At 38.3% G+C, this 20579-nt stretch overlaps 1 protein-coding gene across 9 annotated transcripts in view; it reads right to left on the bottom strand.

Annotated features, from left to right (window-relative positions):
* Positions 1 to 20579, bottom strand: part of ELMO1 (engulfment and cell motility 1) — a 274768-nt gene that overhangs the window by 142186 nt on the left and 112003 nt on the right. For all 9 annotated transcript variants that reach the window (XM_032442431.1, XM_015854222.2, XM_015854221.2 and 6 more), the window contains one exon: positions 10953 to 11057. In XM_032442431.1, coding sequence (XP_032298322.1) covers positions 10953 to 11057 — 105 coding nt within the window. The remainder of the gene's footprint in view (positions 1 to 10952; positions 11058 to 20579) is intronic.

Here is a 20579-nt window from a genome sequence, read left to right as displayed (position 1 = left end):
AACTGCATATTGCGATACAGCAAATTAAATGGCAATTTGAGTACGTAAAGCAGCTTTGAAATGATCCTCACTCACACACCCTGCAAGCACCATCCTTTAGAATTTGGTTTTGCAAAACAAAGCAGAGCTGACACATTATATTTCTGTAGGAAAGGATTATGGAATGCCCTTTACTACATTTAAGTATCTGTAGGTAAATTTGACAGATGTAGATCTTCTGTTAAGCGAGAGCAATGGTAGAAAGGAGCTGGGGAGGAAAAGCTTCTTCATATACATACCATTTCTAATCTTGGCAACAGATTTACAACACACATTAGGATATTTGTAATACTCTTTTCACGACTTCACGACTCATATCCTGTTCCAAAGTAAAATGCTATAAATATAGCCAATAAAGGCATGATTTTATTCTTACTTCCTTTATCAATCTGGAGGAGAAATAAGCAGGGGATAGGCATGTTTTCTCCACATACTGGTGGAAACTGTAGTAGCGAAAAACACAACAGAGCTCTAGACTTAAAATACTTGTGAATCAAGCCACCAGTACACATTTTTATCAAAGAATACTAGTGTGGAATTCATCAAACCCACATAACCTTCATTCAAATGGAGGCCTATCATTAATACTCAAAAAGTGCCTATGCCCTGTTATCTTTGTCCCTCTTCCCACTTCACAAATGCAGCACAGCGAGCTGTAGATCTACCAGAAACTTCACGATATATGGGTACAATTGCTAAATTTTGCCCTGAGGGAAACAAATCCTTAAAGGCAGAAACCACGGACACTGCAGAAGAACTCTTATCATAGAATCATAGAATCACAAGGTTGGAAAGGACCTTCAAAATCATCTAGTCCAACTGTCCTCCCATTACCATTGCTACCACAAGCCACTAAACCATATCTTGTAGCTCCTCATCCAGACGCCTCTTGAACACTGCCAGGGATGGCGACTCCACCACCTCCCTGGGCAGCCATTCCAGTGCCTGACCACTCTCTGAGAGAAAAAGTTTTTCCTTATGTCTAATCTAAACCACTTCTGGTACAACTTGTGGCCATTTCTTCAGGTCCTGTTTGTTGCCTGGGAGAAGAGGCCAAGCCTCTCCTCATCACAGCCTCCCTTCAAGAATTTTTAGAGTGCAATGAGGTCTCCCCTGAGCCTTCTCTTCTCCAGACTAAACAATCCCAGCTCCCTGAGCAGCTCCTCATAAGACTTGTGCTCCAGACTTCTCACCAGTTTTGTTGCCCTTCTCTGGACATGTTCCAGGGCCTCAATGTCTTTCTTGTAGTGAGGGGCCCAAAACTGAACTCAGTACTCAAGATGCAGCCTCACCAGTGCTGAGTACAGGGGGATGATCACCTCTCTGCTCCTGATGGCCACACTATTTCTTATATAGACCAGGATGCCATTGGCCCTCTTGGCCACCTGGGCACACTGTTGGCTCATGTTCAGCCTAGCACTGACCAACACCCCCAGGTCCCTTTCCTCTTCACAGTCATCCAGCCACTCAACTCCAAGGTTATGTTGGCAGCATTGCTCTCTTGGCACCCTGACCATTTTCCCTTAATGTTCCCTTGTCTCTGGTCTGCTTGTCAGCATCTACTTTGTTACTAGGCATCTACTTCTGCCAGTTTCCTTGCCTCCTTCCTTGAGAAGAAGCAAGATGGAAATATGACTTTTAATATACTAGATGTGATATAGACAAAATCCAAAACCTTTTCACGATTCAGGAGTACTAAAAGCTGCAGGCCATCTTCACTTTCTCCATTCCTTTAAGGTATACTGCCTTTTACAGTTTTAGGTATACTGCCTTTTATAAGGGAAAGCAAAAAATAAATATGCTTAACAGGCAAAAAAATGTCAACAATTTTCTACAGGGAACAATAAAAAAAAAAATAAATAAATAAATAAATAAATAAATAAATAAATGAATCCAGTAAATCTCAAGTAAAGGAAAAGGGAGAAATATTACCCAGAGAGAGCAGCCAGGGAAAGTCTGAGTGAGAAAATGATATGGAGGAACAGGACACGAGAAAGACTTGGAAACACAAAGTAAATGAAATAATTTACAGACAAAAAGAGAACAGAAATATGCAACTCGCGAAAAAGGGAATAAGAAAGAATGAGATATGCACAGAATGAGAAGAGAGAACAAAATTATACTGCAAGAAGAAGAAGATGTATTGAATAGCAGAAGGGGGAAAAAGATTTTTTTTTTTCTAGATGCAAGGAGCTAAAATTTTTAAGGAAAGCCAGCATTACCCCTGCACTTGACATTTCCACTATTGAAACTCTGTACTCAGTTAAAGCATGGGAATTTGAAAACAGTTATAGTAGAACATAAGTCTGTATGGTTCCTACTAAGATTACTGCCTATGCACTTGTCCTCTCATTTACAACTTCCTGCTGTAAGTGGAAGGGAATCACTTCCCAAGAGGAAGAAATTATTAAAAACAACTAAACAAAAAACATAACACACACAAAAATAACAAGAATGTGATCAGAAAGAGAAATGAAGGCTTAGCATTGTCTCCAAGGTAGACGTTTCGGGCAGTGTTCGTTAGAAGCTGCAGACAGCTGAATTTCTTCTGGGATTTAGCCATATGAATGACCTGAAGTACTCTGTTTCCTCTGAAGCAAAAAGTCTTTTCAAGAAGTGGAAGGCAGTCTTTCAGCATCCAATGGTCCAACAAAACATTTAGAAAGATAAAGAGTGCTCCTCCTTAAAGAATATGTTCGACTTATTTTTAAAACACATATTTTTTGTACTACCCCTATTACAATTACTTGAGCAAAGCATCATTGAGGGAAAGCTCATCTGTCTTTACAAGGTATGCACACACCAGCAGCATAGCCCAACTGAACAATAATATAAAGTAAATTCAAATGTCATGCCAACACCACAGAAGAATAATGCAAAATCTCCAGTAATAGAAAGAAACACCATCAGAAGTTTTTCTCACTTTAAGGCAGAAAACTTCGCATTGTTTCTTTATGATCTTCCACTGAATTATTCATTGAGTCCATCACTTCCTTGGGAGAACAGATTCCTCAGGGAGGCAATGGACTAAATGAAGAATTTCCCATATTTGACTACCATTAACTTAAAAATCTGCATCACCTTCAGTAATGAAGCTTATGCTTGCAACTAAGAGTTAATGCCTGATGAGAAAACCTAAGCTTTAAAGAATGGTACTACAGTCAATTCCTTATCAGAGTTCAGGAAGATGAAACCATCCAGCATAAATATTGTTCCTTCATAGGGAATATCAACTTAGCCAACCCATTAGTATCTCTCACATTACAGACGAAAATGACTCAGAATACACTGCCCACAGCAACTGCAGAATTAATACTTAAGATTTCTAAATCAACCTCAGAGCCTGACAATAGAATAGAGATTCATTATGACTGGGAAGTAAATACAGAGAGCAAAAGACAACATGGTCCACTATAGCTGTAGTAATACTTGTAAGTCCCAAAGCAGACAGTTCAATAAGCATTGCTGAACTATTAGAAAAGAGCATTTCCCCAAGTCCATTTCATTGTACTGTCTCTACAATGATTCTGCATTAACACAGACCAAGTTTCCTAGCAGCCTGTAGGTTAGTATCAAGAGGTTCAGAGGGCTACATACTAAATATGCTAAAATCCTGCCTAGACTAAAAATGAGTTATCTGATTTGTTTAATATAAAAAAAAATTGCAGGGATGCTCTTCCTTACTTCTGACACTGCTTTTGCTTCTCCTAAGCTTTCTTATCACATGTGGCAGGCTTCACCATTCCTATTCCATTTAGATACCTTAAGTAACTCTAGGAAGCAAATCCTAAGCATAGGCTTCCTGAGGAGGATAAGGTACTCTGCTGCAGGCAGATTTACTTTCAATTTATCCTCTTCTCCATTTTGCTTTCCTCCTGAGGCAGCAATTCATCTTCCTCAACTTGAACATCAGCATTCTTTTGAGGTCCTTCGCTCAGCACTGTCGCCTCTAACCTCTTCTGTTATCTTCATTATTTTATTTTCAATTTTCCATGTCTCCCTCCTTCCCCTCCCCCCTCCCCATCTCAGCCTTCTTTCAGATTCCTGAGGGAGATAAGAAATTCCTCACAGCAAAACTAAAACAAAGCAACAATTCTGTCTGCCCTCCTCAGGTAGGAACTAGATTTACCATTTGTTAAGCCAGGATTTGAGAGATGAGCTGAGACATACTGGGAGTGGGGAATGGAAAAAAAAGAATCAAATTACGTTATTGTATAGAAGTATATAGGTATCAGGTTGAGTACAAACCGTCCTGGTAACATTAAAGCCAACATTTGATTCTGCAGTCATAAAGTACTTCTAACACAGACAGCTACTTCTAACAGATAGTTTTCTTTTATCATACCTTTGAGTTTTCCCCTGTTCTTTTAAAGCAAACCAAAAGTTAGTGCCAAACTATTATAAGTGAAATGTGGATGGCTCTGCAGTTGCTCCATGTGAGCAGCTCCACCTAGGAATAAATTCTGCCTCTCATGTAAACACATTAACATAAAGCACAATTGCATTTCTGTATTTTTAATAAAAAGCTAAACATACAGCGACCCATCTTCTCCCCTAGGAGGGGAAAAGCCCTCCTAGTGCTTTGTTACTGCAGTATGGAAACACGTTAGAAGCTTCAAGCTTTGTCTCACAGCAGTGAGGTCAGCAGCATCTCACCAGCTTCAGAGTAAATGAGAAAACATCGTGCAACTAAATAGCTATTCTTCTCTCTCCAGGTATGGCAGAGAAGAGAGAAGCACGTATTACCAAGTAGGGAATCACCAGGTACAGACAATTAGGCCTTCTGTGGAAAATTACACCGTCTCATGAGGCACACCAGGAAGACACACAGAACAAAGCTCGCCTTTCTCATTACCGTTAAGGGAGCAGAAATAAATTACATTCCCTTCCAGTCATTTCTGGAGAATAAAAAAAAAAATAAAATTGGAAGCATGGCAGAAATCAGGCTCAGTTTTATTTCAGAAAATGCTGAAATTATATGTTAGACTACTCATATCTGATCAGGACAGAATGAGTAGGCATGAAGAGACTTTGTGAATTGGCGGAAGGATGTGTAGGCAGCCTCCTATACAACAACTGCATGGGTTAGAAAGTATCCGGCACGCAGCCTGCCTGTGACTCAACCCATTAAAGTTCCAAAAGGTCTCTGCAGCACGCGGGCAATCTTCCTGCCTGCATCACATGAGGCTCACAAACAGCACCTGCTCCTTCAATGTGACTTCTGAAAGCTTCAGGGGAAGAGAACTTCAACCACCTCAAAAGCAGCAGCTCAAATAGCTGCTGGGGTAGCAGCTCTGCATCGCAGCTGTGTGAATAACTGATTTTCCAGCTCAGCAGGTTCAGAGGAAATGGGATTTTCTTTTTTCTGACCCTAAACTGGCTCAATTTCTAATCTCCAATTAATCAAAATAACCATCAGCTCAACGTCCAATGTTGCTTTAAGAACAAGAACAGAAAATTTACTAACATACCACTAAGTATCTTGCACATTATTCACAAAAACATAATGGCAACGAATTCACTACAAAAAGTACCGTGGGATCAATGAGCTCAACACTGCAGAACCGATTTCAATACTGTTTTCCCATCTTGTTGACATTATTTTATACTGCCAATTTTACACATAACCAATATTGGCATGAAATAGATACAATTGTTAGGAGAAAGGCAGAAACATCTTCTACAGAAGTGGCACTTGAATTCCAGGCTACAGTAAGATGATCCCTTTTGATGGAACACTTATTTTTTTATATTGAATGTATGACGAACCTGTTGATCAAATAATGGAGTGCAATCTCAGATAGCCAACTAAGCAGAATCCAAGCAAGTGTAAGACTTGTATGTCATGCAAAGTAAATAGATTACAATGAGACTCGTGGACCTCACCAGGAGCAATGCTGTACATGACTTTTCTGAGACTCACTTCCTGTGAAACACAATAACCTCTAGCAGGATTCTAAATTCCCTTCCAGATACAGCTTATCATGATATTTAGATGCCTGTGAGGAAAATATGAAACAAAAGAACATTACAGTGGTTGCACCTTAAAAGCAAAGTGCAGTTTCTCTAAACTGAGTTACCCTATGGCATCTTCTCATTCTACCTGAAAACCCTTGAATTAGCCAAGATCCAAGCTAAACAGCAGTCACAACTGGAGAATTAGTGTTGTTTTTGCTACCTGCTATCAAGAACACCTAAACAAACACTGACCACACTTGCAGGAGTCAGCTTATTAAAACTGCAAACTTACTGTATCTATGGAAACATCCCAGGCATAAATATGGCAGACTTAAAACACAAGACAACCTATAACTATCAAATCTATCTCAGTTATAAATACAAGTTTTGTTGATTTTGGTTCCTTTAGCTTGCTGTCCACAATAAACTACAGAGATCTCATTATTTTACAACAGTACAACTTGGATAAGACTCTGGGGAAACCTCATTGTGCCCTTCCAGTACTTGCAGGAGGCTTATAAGCAAGAAGGAGACTGACGCTTTACATGGTCTGATAGCGATAGTACAAAGGAAAGCGGCTTTAAACGAAGAGGGGAGATTTAGGCTTGATGCTAGTTGCAAATTCTTTATTCAGAGGATGGTGAGGTGCTGGCACAGGCTGTCCCAAGAAGCTGTGGGTGCCCCATGCCTGGAGATGTTCATGGCTAGGTAGGATGGGTCCCTGGGCAGCATGATCTGACAGGTGACAACCATAACCACAGCAGGGGGTTGGAACAAGATGATTTTTAAGGTCCCTTCCAACACAAGCCATTCTATGATTCTATTAAAGCAAAACAAACAAACAAACAAAAAAACCAAACACAAACACACACACACACAAAAAACCCAACCAAATCAAAACATCCCTATAAATAAATGCACAGAAAATACTTGTTTCAGATATTTATACCTCTCAGTGTATCTTAAAAACAAAATGAATCCTTTTGTATCATGAGTTCCCAAACAAATCAACAACAGAATGTCAAAACGTTGAGATACTCATAGCAATGATGGCATAACAGGATTTCCAAGCAAAGATTTTTCATCAGGCTCATTTTAGAACTCAGAAAAGTTTCAAAGGCACATTGCTACAAGTTAACAGCAAGAAAAAACCACAAGGTGTCTACATTGAACTACACTGAATACAGCCTGTTTTAAATGGTAACTTATAATTTTATTTTTAAAACTAGTAGAACTTGAAACTGAAGTAGTTTTGGAAATTAGAACTGGGGTTGGGGGGAAGGGGAGGATGTGTCTGATCCAAAAGAACAAAAAAAGCTTATCTGTCACAAAGCTTTATTCCAATCATTTTCTTCACTGTTAACTTTAATTATACACTCTGACTGTCCTATAATTATGTAGCTTGGGAAGCTGCCAGTTTTTCCTTGCAGAAACTTTTACAATTTCTTGCAGAGATTCAACATTACTTCCATCAATGCATTCCATATCGCATATGTCACCGCGTTTTAAAAGCAAAACCCCAGATGATAGCAATTGATTATTTAAATGGAACATGAAAAAAAGGCAGTGCACTTTACTGAAGTCACTGATAGCACCAAACATTGAATAGGGGAAAAAAAAAGAAGAAAAAAAAAAGAATGAGAAGCTGATTCAATAAGAGATGAATTCAACAGGAAAAATCCATATGACAGCTAAGGACATCAACGTAATCAAAGGAAACATGCTGGGTTTTTTTTTCCTTTCCAATATAAAAACCTTTCTTCTGGAAGCACCACTCATATCACATAGCAGACAAAGTGATATTAAAAAACAATTAACTCAAAATCTAAATGAAAAGAACATGGCTTATCTGAAGAGTGACATTAAATAAAACAATCAGCTCAAAACAACGACTGTAGTGTCAAGAATAACTGCATACAAGAGGAAAAAGAAATAAGATAAATGAATTGTCAGGAGGCAAGAATGAAAAATTATAAAAATACCATTTATTTTTGTTTTGCTTTTCAATGTGTGACATCCATGTTTTCACCCTGAGATGCTTTCTGCTTTCAAGATGCAGCTTACCCATCTGCTCCAGAGTCTTCATACCCATGCTCTTCAATACACTGCAAACATATTTACTGATGCTACAAGTACTTCTGTTTGTTACTGGTCTTGGAAGCCACATTGTCTCTGTGTGTTGAAGGAAACTTCAGCTTTAATGACTCTTCTCACCTAACCAATCCATTTATTATGCAAATTATTTATAAGCTGAATCAGTTACAAAAGGCAGGACAAAAAAATTAAGAGGGAGAACATTACTTTTTGCCTGCCTTCTCACCTTTCCTTATCCACTCTTTCCAGTAATACAAGATACCTTACAAAGGGCCGGGCAGCTTGGACATCCTAAGAAACTAGGAGGTCAGACTACAGTGATTTGTGCTGATCATTAAAATGCAGCACCAGTGATGGACTCAGTGAAGTCAGAGCAGTTTTCTGATACTGTCTTCATTTAACAGAACACATGACGTCAGGAGAAACGTAGTATTTCCCAAGTTCATTTTAAACCAATGCTGGTGTTTCCAATCTCAATTTTAATTATCCTACTGCACTGATATTATCTCATTTTGGAGCTTAGGAACTGACCTACAGCACAGCAATTAATGGCACTGCAAAAGGCCATATTGGAAATAATCTCTCTTCCTGGAAACAAATCATTTCCTACTATCAGTAATGAAAAAAAGGAGAAGAGACTCTGTCAAAGAAGTTGTTCAGTATGCAAATATTATTTGTCTGTATGGCCTAACAAGTTTTTGTGGAAATTTCACCTTGAGAGCAGAGTATTTCTTTTAAGACACAAGAATATAAATGCATCTGAAAAACATTAAGTGAGATTAGCAGTCTGTATGAGTAGAGCAAACTGGTGCAACGACAGCCTTGGAAGCCAAAGGACATGGAGAAAAATTAAATAAAGTTAGGTGTGAAAAGGAATTGAAAACAAGGAAACAGGTAGATTTGAGCCCACAGAGAATCAGCAGTCACCAGGTAGCAAGTCAAGCAGATGAAAAGGTGTTTTTAGCAATCAAAGCCTCACAACACCATAGGACCTGTGCATTGCCCTTCACCCCAGATGTGTTCTGCATGTTCTTAGTGTGCTATATTGGCCACTATGGCAAGGGAGCTATCATGCTAGAAATGCTGGTGTGAGCACTAAGTGGGACTCTGTATGATGGGTAGGCTAACATACTCCCAGTGTGTGCTAGAAGTTTCCAGCACAAGTTTGGGCAAGCAATTTTATCTTATTGTGACTTGGTATGGATTTCTAATGTACACTTCCTCTGCCATGAGTGGAGAAAATATAAGGCACACTCAAGACAGTCTTGTAAGAGAAATCATACAAGAATAAAGACAAAATAACCACACAAATTATCAGAAATGCAGGAGCAAAAATATTGCATTAGATCAACAAAGCTGAGCCAGCACCAAAGTCCTTTCTAAAAAGAGGCTAATTACATGCTACACTGAATCGACCTTACAAAACAACATCTGCAATATGAAAATGCAAAATAAGAGAAAAACTGAAAAGACAATGAATGCTCCCTTTCAACAACGTCTCTGTTCTCTTTAGATTCTTTCAGACTTCTTCAAAATACACGTGTCTCTCATTCAGGAGCACTGGCTACCTTTACTAGGCACATTCTTTGCATTTATAATTTTCCAAAGAAGTCTGTGTAGTAACACTGTACAGATCTTAACCAAATTTAATACGAGAAATCCAAATTTTAATGAGAAACTGTATCCAGATATATTTTTACAAAGAAAAACACAGTTCAGTATAGTTCATCCTGAAAACATACTATTGCTTGGTACGTGAAATAACTTTCATTATGGAATCACAGAATGACCTCAGAGATGATGAAATCTCCAACCCCCTGCCATCGGCAGGGCAATTTCAGGGGTTGATGTAGTTTAATAGCTACTGCTGTACTGTGTGCTTCCACAGTTTCTTCTAACAGTTACTGTTATGTTCAGACTGAAGCAGAAATATTTACAGAGCAAAACTGACAATCTTGTGGTCTTCCATTATAACCATAGATCATCCCGGCCTGGATATTAGTACTCATTTTACAAACCTATTACAGCCTTGACATAATTCTAATTCGAGCAAAAACTACACAATAGAGCCTATTAAGAGCTCACTCATTATTTAACAGAAACAATTGATGTATCTGTCTAACTGTCTCCATACACAACCTTCCTTACGCAGGTCTGTGCGTGCTCCCCGTCTTTAGGGAGGTTAAACAATCTTCTACTCCCATAAGAGCTGAATAGGTTTGTTCATGGCACATATTCAAATTCAGCACAGATCACTAAAAGTTGTTCTATTTTGCCAATATTATTCTGTCGTATCCTCTTCACATAAGGATGCAACTTATAGCTTGCTTTAACTACTCTTGAAATAACAAATGTAGGAAGTAGAGTGGGCAGAGGGTAAGAACAGGTCGTACAAATGAATCATTATGCTTTTTACCTATTTTTCTACAAGCTCTACCTCACCTACAGCAGTAGTTTTAGTAGGAGCATCTTAACTCTCAGGATCCTGCCAAGTCAGCTAGTTATTAAGGTATTTGCTAGTCAAATCCTCCTTTCCACAGAAAACCCTGATAGTTTTGGTAGACACAGCAGGGAATTCTGCGCAAATACTCATTTCTGAGTTTATAGACATCTACCAAGCATCCAAAAAATGCAAATCTCCCTTCTCTTTGTAGGCTTAAGCAAAAAGTATATTTGCAAAAAGTACTATCTATAATATTTGACTCAGCTTTTACAGACATGATACACATTTTAGCATAATATAGAGCTAGTTCTTTTTAATGCTATTGGGATTCTGAGCCTCCTCTTCAAAGTGAACCATAAACAGGACATAATCAGCATGAACAGCGACTGGCAAAGATCTTAAAGAGAAGTCGTCTTACCCGTATATAAGCATCCTGGTGATGTTTAGCAAAGTACAGCATATTGTCAAGGGCTAGCATTCCTGGAGGAGTCTGTGTAAAATCCATTGCTGGGTTTACATGATTCTGCAAAAAAGATAACAAGATCACTCTATAAATATTTTTCCATCAACTATCCATGTCCCCGTGTCTACCAAGTTAGCATGCTGTGCCAGAGTCCAGCAACACAGATGTTTTGCTGAGCAGAAAAACTGTAACAAAAAAACAGGCCCTGCTTCGAAGAACTTCAAATCCAAATGTAAACACTATGAGACTGGCTTATCAGCCATTCACTTCTGTAACCACCCAATGGAGTTCCCAAAAGGAGATGTATGCTTCTAAGGCACTCAACCAAGCCTTCCATGGCTGATAGACTTCTCTATCTAGTAATACTAGAGTACCACTGGGTACACCACTGTACACCAGGAAGAACTAATTACGTAAAAATGCAGTGATAAGTGTGAACAGCCACCACAACACCTATTTATACAAACACTATGGAACTATTTAAAATCAATCATGAAAAGGAGAAAAAGTTACTAAAATCAAAAGCTGTTTTAAGCCTATTGGATCTTGTGGTGTCCTAAACACAAAGGGTCTCAGACAAAAGTATTGGGTTCAACGTGTGGAATTCAGGTGAACTTTTATTACATTCTGAATCTATGAAAAGAAAGTCTGAAATTATTGAACAAATATACCAAACATAACTAAGACCTGTCAGACTCCATACACATGGTCATACATGTTTCAAGTGTTCACTTTTCCCACATTACATACAAAACCACATTTCCTCAAAATATTAACATCAATCTACTGAAGGGATGGAATTAAAAATACATGAGTATGTTCCATCCAGTTCAAAGTTCAGATCCATTTTCCTTACTGTGAACAGGCTCTTAAACAACACCTTTATCACCATCACCCTTTCAACGCCTTCAGCTCCAGCTCCACTCATTTTGACACAGGAAGATCTCCTTAGTTTCTCTGTGACAATATTTCTATTCTGCAAGACTCAGCTGTGAGAGACTTAAAAAGTGAATTTGCTCTCAGAAAACTCGAGACTAGGTAACAATGCTGAAGATCAGCACAGACTACTTCTTTTGCCAGTCTGCTTCTGCAGTGTATTCAGGGTCATATCCACCTACTTCCCTGACAAAAGTACAGCTTGACTACTCTTCCTCCCATTGATTCCAGAGGCCATAAAGTTGTAAAAATGTGGGATATCTCGTCTGTCTTATCTTAAGATGTATGAGTTGTTTTTTTTTCCAATCAATAATTCATAGTCACATAAAAGATTAGGTATATTAGAAAGCAAAAATTGTTCATTAAGATGTCTGCTGTCACTTAAAAGCAGACAAAGCTTTGGGGATCAGGATAGCCTGCACAGTCTGTTCATTTGACATATACACTAGTTCCCTGCAGCAGGACAAGCAACACAATGATAAGTTCACTACTTCATAATCAAGAAGATCCTCCAATCCTAGATTTTTATGGGGGAAATAGCTATGCAATAGAAAAGTAGAAGTCAAACTTGTAAAATAAATGTTTACTGAGTCAACTGTTTTCTGAAATACTCATCTGCTTTTCTTTCTTTTAGCTTGTATCAGTTCACCACTCAGATGAAGAGGATGGCCAGGACACTTTTATGATCAGTACGAGACCATTTCTCACAAATGACAAGCACAACAGACTTCAGCTTCTGGGAGAAAACTTCCCTTTCTAACGTTCTCAAGCATTCCAGAAAGTGCTTCCTTTGAGAGGCTGGGTCTGGCAGGGACACAAACGCTCCCCCAACTCTTGTCAATTCCAGCATGAACACCTTGACAGGACCTCCTACAAAATTGAAGTCTTCGACATTTTGGGCATGAAGTCCTGGGGAACACCACTAGAGCCTCACCATGAGTACATTTCTGTGGGAAAGCTGTTGAGAAGCTGTCAACACAGAACCTCACAGGCACCATTTCTATAATACATTTCCCAGGTAGAATTTCAGGTTTGTGCTGCACATATTCTCTTCATTGCTACGCTACAGCACAGATAGAATATATTTGGATAAATACTGGCAAGTAGAGAACATATAGACCCAGATACCTCTCTGCAGCTATTAGAACATTAGCACTCATTTTACAATTTTATTCACAAACAGTGTTGAAACAAAAGCAGGATACTGGGAAAAAAAGAAAAGTCTAACCTAGTGTTGACTGAACTGCTCTGTCCTTCATCCCATTCTAGCATCTCAAATTATGCAGAAACACTGACAAAAATGAATGGAGGCAAGAGAAATCTCATTGCATGTAGTAACAAGGGCTCATTTAATCTCTTACCATCATCATTATTTTTATCTGTTCAACTGGAAAGTCATCATCAACACATCACTTTTTCCCGAGTCAAGTCTATATATCCAGCTATTTTCAGTTGTTTCAAAAGTTTCTGTCACTTTGGATCCCAAGATAACTAGGGCTTGATATTAAACTCTATTAAGTCAAATAGCTGGAGATATGCTTGCTGAAACAATACATTATCTTCAATTACTCTTCAAAAGCAATAGGAATGCAAGCTGTTCTGTTTCCTCCCTCCTTCCTCCCTCCTAAAATCACCTCTTTCTTAACATATTGAATGTTTGCGGTTGAAATGTTAACTGAGTGAGAGTGGGTTTAGAAATGCAACGTAAAGCAAAATTATCTAAAATGCTGTAGTGAATAATTCAGAAGTATGCAAACACCCCCACCTACAACATTATTTATTAAATACATGGAAAACAACTCTTCAGGTAAATTAGTTGTATCTTTATAAAAAGATTTGTCTCTTTATAAAAAGCCAAGAAATACAAAGGAGACAGGTTTGTTACCTACAATTTTCCAGATCGTTTTTATTTTTTTCCATTAGATTGAGTAAAATCTATCTACAATTTTCCAGATCGTTTTTATTTTTTTCCATTAGATTGAGTAAAATCTATCATTCAGCTTTGGGGTCTGAGCAGGATCAGCTCAGTAACAGCTTACTCTCTTACACGGTGCATGTCAGCATATCAAACCCACCAAGAATTTGTTAGTCAGCTTAGCAGGGTACTGTGGAAATGAAAATTCAGTCTTCTGGAAATGATGCAGTTCTAAAATCATGCCTGTTTATGCCATTAATAAACAAATAATAATATAATAATAAAGTAGCACATTTCACAAGACCACAAATATTCTGGATAAATTTCACTGTTGGAATTATAATGAGACAACTAAGCATTATCACACAGTCCTAGCTGCATAAAGCTTTCCTCTCTATCTGTCCTGAATGGCTCCACTGTCTTACTCTTGGCTTCCAAGGCAATCTCTGAGGGATGTATAGATTTCAGTTGTAAGAATGTGTGCTCACACTGAGATGCTTAATCACAGTAATGGTGTACTGTCTGTAGATAACAGCTAATGGAATAAGCTCCCCAAGTTCCTTGTGTTAATCCTAGCATTATCTACCACATTTATATGCTGAAGCACAGAAACCATTTCTTTACCCGTATTCACAGTCCACTAAAGGTACAAACTTCTTATTTTTGTCTTAACAGATACTGAGAGTCTATCAGAAATTATTCATCAGTGCCATGTTCGGCTATGTAAATCAGTTGCCAGGTTATGCTAATTAGTCCCAAATGCTGCATGCAGCCACCGCTAGACACAGTAATCTCTGTTCAGCGCAAGTGCAAACTCCTGTGTTTCCAATCCCAAAGCAGCTCAGGTTAAACACTACTCTGCGCATCTTCCTTCTGCAGGCTCGTGTGACAAAAACACTACAGAAGTTCCCAGGGAGGAATGCAGATTGTAGAAGAACCAGTGATAAAATAACTTCAGAAAAGAACAAAAATCTTTCAATGAAGACAATGCAAAGGACAGTGACCACCTTCTCCCACCTTTAATTACTAGCACTTTCCTATTCTCCCCTTTGTTTTTTGTTTTTTTTTCCAAATCTAAACCACTCTTTTGTGGGCTAGGAAGGAACGCAATCACCTCTTCAGTTCTAAACCACTGGACTGCGTACATTAAAATCTCCCTTAGGTCATATGAATAAATTATAGCAATGCATATGTAGATATTTGCTCAATCTGAATCAGGAATTAGGAAGGAAGGAACATTTTACCTTATATTTTCACTGAAACATGAATTGAAAAACTTATGTTAGAACCAGTGAGCAAACAGCCTCATAATTTACTCCTTCCCTAAATACTCCTGAAGTTTTCCACACAAAAGTTTCCATCTGCTCATTTTCACAAGAATTACAAATATGAAGAAATACCACATTAAAAGTGCAAAGAGTTAGTCAGCTAAAATTTGTAATGAGGAAGTAATCTTCTCATTTTATTTAACAGCTTTATATTCGAAGAGATGATGCACACAACTTCCATCATTTAATTTACGGAGATCTAACAGTGACTTGGGAATTTCCAACCTCCACCCATTCAGGGAAAGCAAGAACTAACAAAGATTTTTGTCAGCTAATATCATCTGATAATGCGTGACAGAGCATGGGGAAAGACATGCACTGCACATTGCAGGCATCAATAAATTACATGTTGTGAGCAAGATAAAGTTTTTGCTCAATCCTTGGTATTTTATAAGTACCTATACAGCAGATTTACAGTTACACGGAGCTAAAGCTTTGGATCCCACGATTTTAAGCCCTATGGAGAATGGAAATAGTTTGAAATCCTCAAAGAATCTGAAATTAATGCTATGACACTGAGTAATCATATCACATCCAATGCAGGACAATCTCCTTTTAGGTTTCATCTTTGTTAACAATGACACACTTAATATTGCCTAGATATTTTGCACTTCAAAGGCTGACTCCTTTATGTTTTCTGGGCAAACAAAGTTACCAAGCAGTAACAGGCTATGCAGTTTAGGCATCAGAGATGTTAAAAGTTAATCAGTGGGATTTTTTTCAGCATGGGAAATCAGCACCACATTGCCTCCTTGCATTTGTTAAGTTTTCAGTATAATTGAAAACTGAGTCAAACATCCACTTGCTAGATGGAGTTGAGCAGTTGAAAGTCATAGTAGTTTATTGCTACTCTGCAGCTGAGAATGTCAGTGCATTTAGCAGCCACTTGTGTGGACATTGTATGATTTCTTGTCTCATTCTGTTGGACAAAGTCAGTCTGCTTCACACGGAACTTCTGTTGGACACTGCATGACCTGGTCCAGTTAGAATCATAGAATGGCTTGGGTTGAAAAGGACTACAATGATCATCCAGTTTCAACCCCCCTGCTATGTGCACAGTCATTGACCACTGGACCAGGCTGCCCGGAGCCACATCCAGACTGGCCTTGAATGCCTCCAGGGATGGGGCATCCACAGCCTCTCTGAGCATCATCCACAACCTCTCTGAGCTCTCATTTAAGTGAATTTGGGACTGTTCTCAAGAGTCTTTCTGGAGGCTCACCTGAAAGAGCGCATGACACATTTCCCTGCAGCACAGGCAGATGGACTGCAACCAAGAGCAACAATTTTTTAAACAGCTCCAACTCTCCTAAAGTCATGATGTAAGTATACTACCTATGTCTTGTCCAGCAAACAATTTTTGTGTTACTCAAACCACAGCAGTCAAGAAGTATACTGGGATAAATAAGCATGGAGTATCCCCATGTTAGACAAAAATGGTTTTATTAATGTATATCTTTTCATGAACTTGGAACTTTTTCTTATGGAGATTGACCAGTTTAATATTACCAGAACCATCCTAACCAACTGAACAACTGTCAAACTAGTAAGAAGACAGTCACATAAGAAAATACTGTGGATAATGTTAGTAAGAATAGTAAGCAAAATGATGATAAACCATCTAAACTTGACTATTAAAAATAACCACAGGTTAAATGTCTTCGGCTAATTGGGAGCCAGATGCAGCACAAAGAGAATCTACCTGAGTAATTCTATCTGTTTGCAAACGCTGAGATGAGTAGATTAATTACACCTCATGTTGGCAAATCCAATTTAGGCTTTTTTCAGCTCAGGTAAGCCTCACGCCTGATAAGTACAGTACATCGTGACTTACTATTTAAGCACAATGGCTGGCAGTGTTCATATGCAGGTGTACAAGCATGAGTGGTCCTGACTGATGCTTCAAAGTCTACTTAGTAAGAAACAATACAGAGCTTTATAACAGGCAATTTGTCTAAAAGTCAATGAAATGATACAAAATGCTTAACAAGTGTACATAAATATTTATTTTAGCTTATGGCCAAAACATATGAGTTGCATAGCCTACCAACAATAAAAAGAATTAAAATGGAAGATTCAAAACCACATTCTGCCAAACCTTGGGCCTCCTGAGTCAGAAACTTTTAAGAATAAGATGTATCTTATTGATAAGAGTATCTTCTTGACTTACTTACACTTCTGGTGTATCTAAACCCTACCTCTCTGATGTAACATTTGCCTCTGTGACTAAGGCACACTGATTGAAACACCTTTCAGCCTTGGTTTCCTTAAAAGAGAAAGAAAACCTACTTAAATTATAACGATTTGATTAAAATCAAGGTAAAAATAATCATTGCAATTTTCCTGAGGCTGTGTATCGAGAGGAATCCCCCGTGGGATGCAGCTGACTTAACTGCTGCAGATGCTTCTCCTATACATCATCACTCAGAATACTTGAATGAAAGTATGAATGGGATGCTTCCTACTACAGAAACAATCGGCTCCAGGGAAGGATATGATGCTTGGTATGGAGGAATGGCACAACTGCATGACAACAAGATGGGTGCTTCACTTGAGCACTCAAGTGAATTACACATCCTGTAGAACTGGATGCCCTCACCAAGGCCATCACTGCTCTCTGACATGCTGAGGTGTTTGAGAACAGTGAGCTGTGACAGGAACCTCAACCCAGAATCTAGTACCTCAGAATAAAGTTGGGAGAGATCTTGCTCTCCCCTTTTAGGGTTTTCTGTGAAAGGGTTTCAGATTTTTCTTCTCCAAGCAAGCTACCTAAAATTGTTACCATGTGAAGGGGAAAGAGGACAGCTTATGTTTAGTTCAAATAAAGGTTGAGAGATGAGGCAGCTCTGTGTCTGAGAAAAATCCACTTCAAAATGAATCAACTGTGTGAATTTATTTACTGCCCGTCAGCCAGATACAACAGCTGTCAAAACCTAAAAAGCAGGGAATTGAGCTGAAACATCATCCATGGCCAGGCATACAGACCCACAGTCCAACAATTTAAAAGAAGGCTGCTGCTGCTGCAGAGCTCCATGGATCCCACACAGGCCCTTCTTCTTTCATAATCTGTGAGCAGATCAGCCTTTCAGTAACTGCAGAAGATAAGCCAAAAACTACCCTCTAGTAGGATGAACTGTCAGGATCTATGATATTTTAGTTGCCTTTGAACCTGAGCCCCCATAAGCAAACTGATTTTCTGCAGCCAAATTTTCCACCGTCCTAGTGAAAAAAAACAAACAGGCTTTGTAGATATAAGAGAAGGATTTGGAAAATAAGACCAATACTTCTTAAAACCTTTGAGTCTATGCTTCTGTCTTAAGACAGTGTTAGTGTATGCTCATACTGAAGCATATCTCATTTGCCTCTATCCGTAAGGTAACTGGAAAAAAAGACTAGATCCTTATGCTGTGGAATTTCAGGTCACCTGGCTCCCATTTTCCTTTGCATATCACTACAGGAATGGGAAATACCAAGAGCTGGAGCTGCACTCTGCAAAATGTACATAAATTTTGCCTGACCTAGGCATTTTTCTGCTATACTTCTAAATTATTCCAGATCAACACCAAAAAATAGAATGGAGTTGCACCAAAATGGAGGAAGATTACAATAATTATGGAGTTTTTAAGGGATGCATAGCATTACCTTTTGTGTAGGGGCTAGGTAACAAGTAAAGCATACGAAACAATCAAAAGATTCATAATTCCGATATGGAAAGGGTTTTAATTCAAAGAGGGGGAAAAAAAGCCTATTATTCCCAAATGAGTTGCTCTTCTCCTCCTCATCTCTTAATTCACATACAGGCCTGAGTTACTGAAACTACACATTCAAAGAGAATCTCTTACCCAGAGTGTAGTTCTTTATAACTGAACACAATTGAAATACTTTGTGTGCTTTATTGTTTACTGTCTCTTAAATCTCACACTGAGCAAAATGCATGAGGAATGGGATAAGGGAAAAGCAAAGCATTATGAATATGTAAGTAATATGTATGTTTATACGCATGCATGCAGACAGTGGAAAATTGCATAATCTTAATAAAAAGAAAGAAAAAGAAGAAAAGAAGAAAAATAAGTATTTGTAAAAATAATCACTAAAAGGAATTTACATCGTTTCACAAAGCTAACAATCAGACCATGCAATCAGCCACCTTGGCAAAGCAGACGATGTCTGTACTATGAAAGAAAAACAATCTCATTGTATCTGATTAGTTTTTGAGGGCCTGCTTTTCAAACCTATTTCTTTTGCTTGCAAATTCTGAGGGACGTGCAGTACAAAGCATCAAGAAGTACAAGAGCCACCTCTAAGAGAAGGGTTCTGAAAACAGTGGATGTAAAATAAGCCTTCTGTAATGATACACAGACATGATGCTCTCAACTCATCACCACCACCACATCCAAATTAATGGAGCTTGCCTGCCCCCAGGAGTTTATAACTGATACACACAGTGAGTAAGTGACAAATGAGATTTCACGACAGTGTAATCACAAGTAATATATAAAAAGCATATGTAAGAAATGCAATGGTTTGTTGACTCTAATTTTACATTAGGACATGTACATTTTAAAATGGATTTTCTTCAGAACAGGCACATTCTTTTAATCAAAGACATTTTAAGACCTCAGTTTTACAAATTCTCAATTAAAAATATTGTAAAGTTTTTAAAAAAAGATTTTAAAAAAACCTCTTTTGTCCTTTACCTGTCATTAAGAAATGGATTAAAGGCCAATTCCTCCAACTAAAATTTAAGTACAAAAGGATCCAAAAAGAATTTTAAAAATATATATATATTAAATTAGAAGACTGATAATACAGATTCAGTTCATTCACACAGATTAAAACTACAGATACTTCATTCTAATTAGCTTTAATTTCATTCTTACAGTGATAATAAGAAAGGTCAAAGCAGGCCAGCAGCCCACCAAAATGACACGCTATTTTTTAATCTGTTCTCTTCTGGAAGAACTAAAGCTGTGGAGAACTCAGCAGTATGTGGTAAAAGGCTGGATTATGATTAACGTTAACAATGTGAAAACTGTTAGTTTAGAAACACAGCCTTAATTTCATAACAGTGAGACTTTGTCAATTCTTTTGAGGGGGAATGGCCTTAAATTGCCCCAGAGGAAGTTTAGGTTGGATATCAGGAAACACTTTACAGAAAGGGTTGTTAAGCACTGGAATAGGCTCCCCAGGGAGGTGGCTGAGTCACCATCTCTGGATGTGTTTAAAAACCATTTGGATGTGATGCTCAGGGACATGATTGAGCAGAGGGTTGTTAGTTAGGGTTGTATGGTTAGGCTGGGGTTGGACTTGGTGATCTTTAAGGTCTTTTCCAACCTGAGTGATTCCACGATTCTATGATTCTACAATTCTATGCCCATAGGCTCTGACTAACAATTTTGGTAA

This window comes from Coturnix japonica, chromosome 2 (genome assembly GCF_001577835.2).
Source record: "Coturnix japonica isolate 7356 chromosome 2, Coturnix japonica 2.1, whole genome shotgun sequence".
Classification (NCBI taxonomy): Eukaryota; Metazoa; Chordata; class Aves; order Galliformes; family Phasianidae; genus Coturnix; species Coturnix japonica.
The sequence above is the reverse complement of the archived record's forward strand: the minus strand, read 5'-3'. Positions and strand labels throughout refer to the sequence as shown.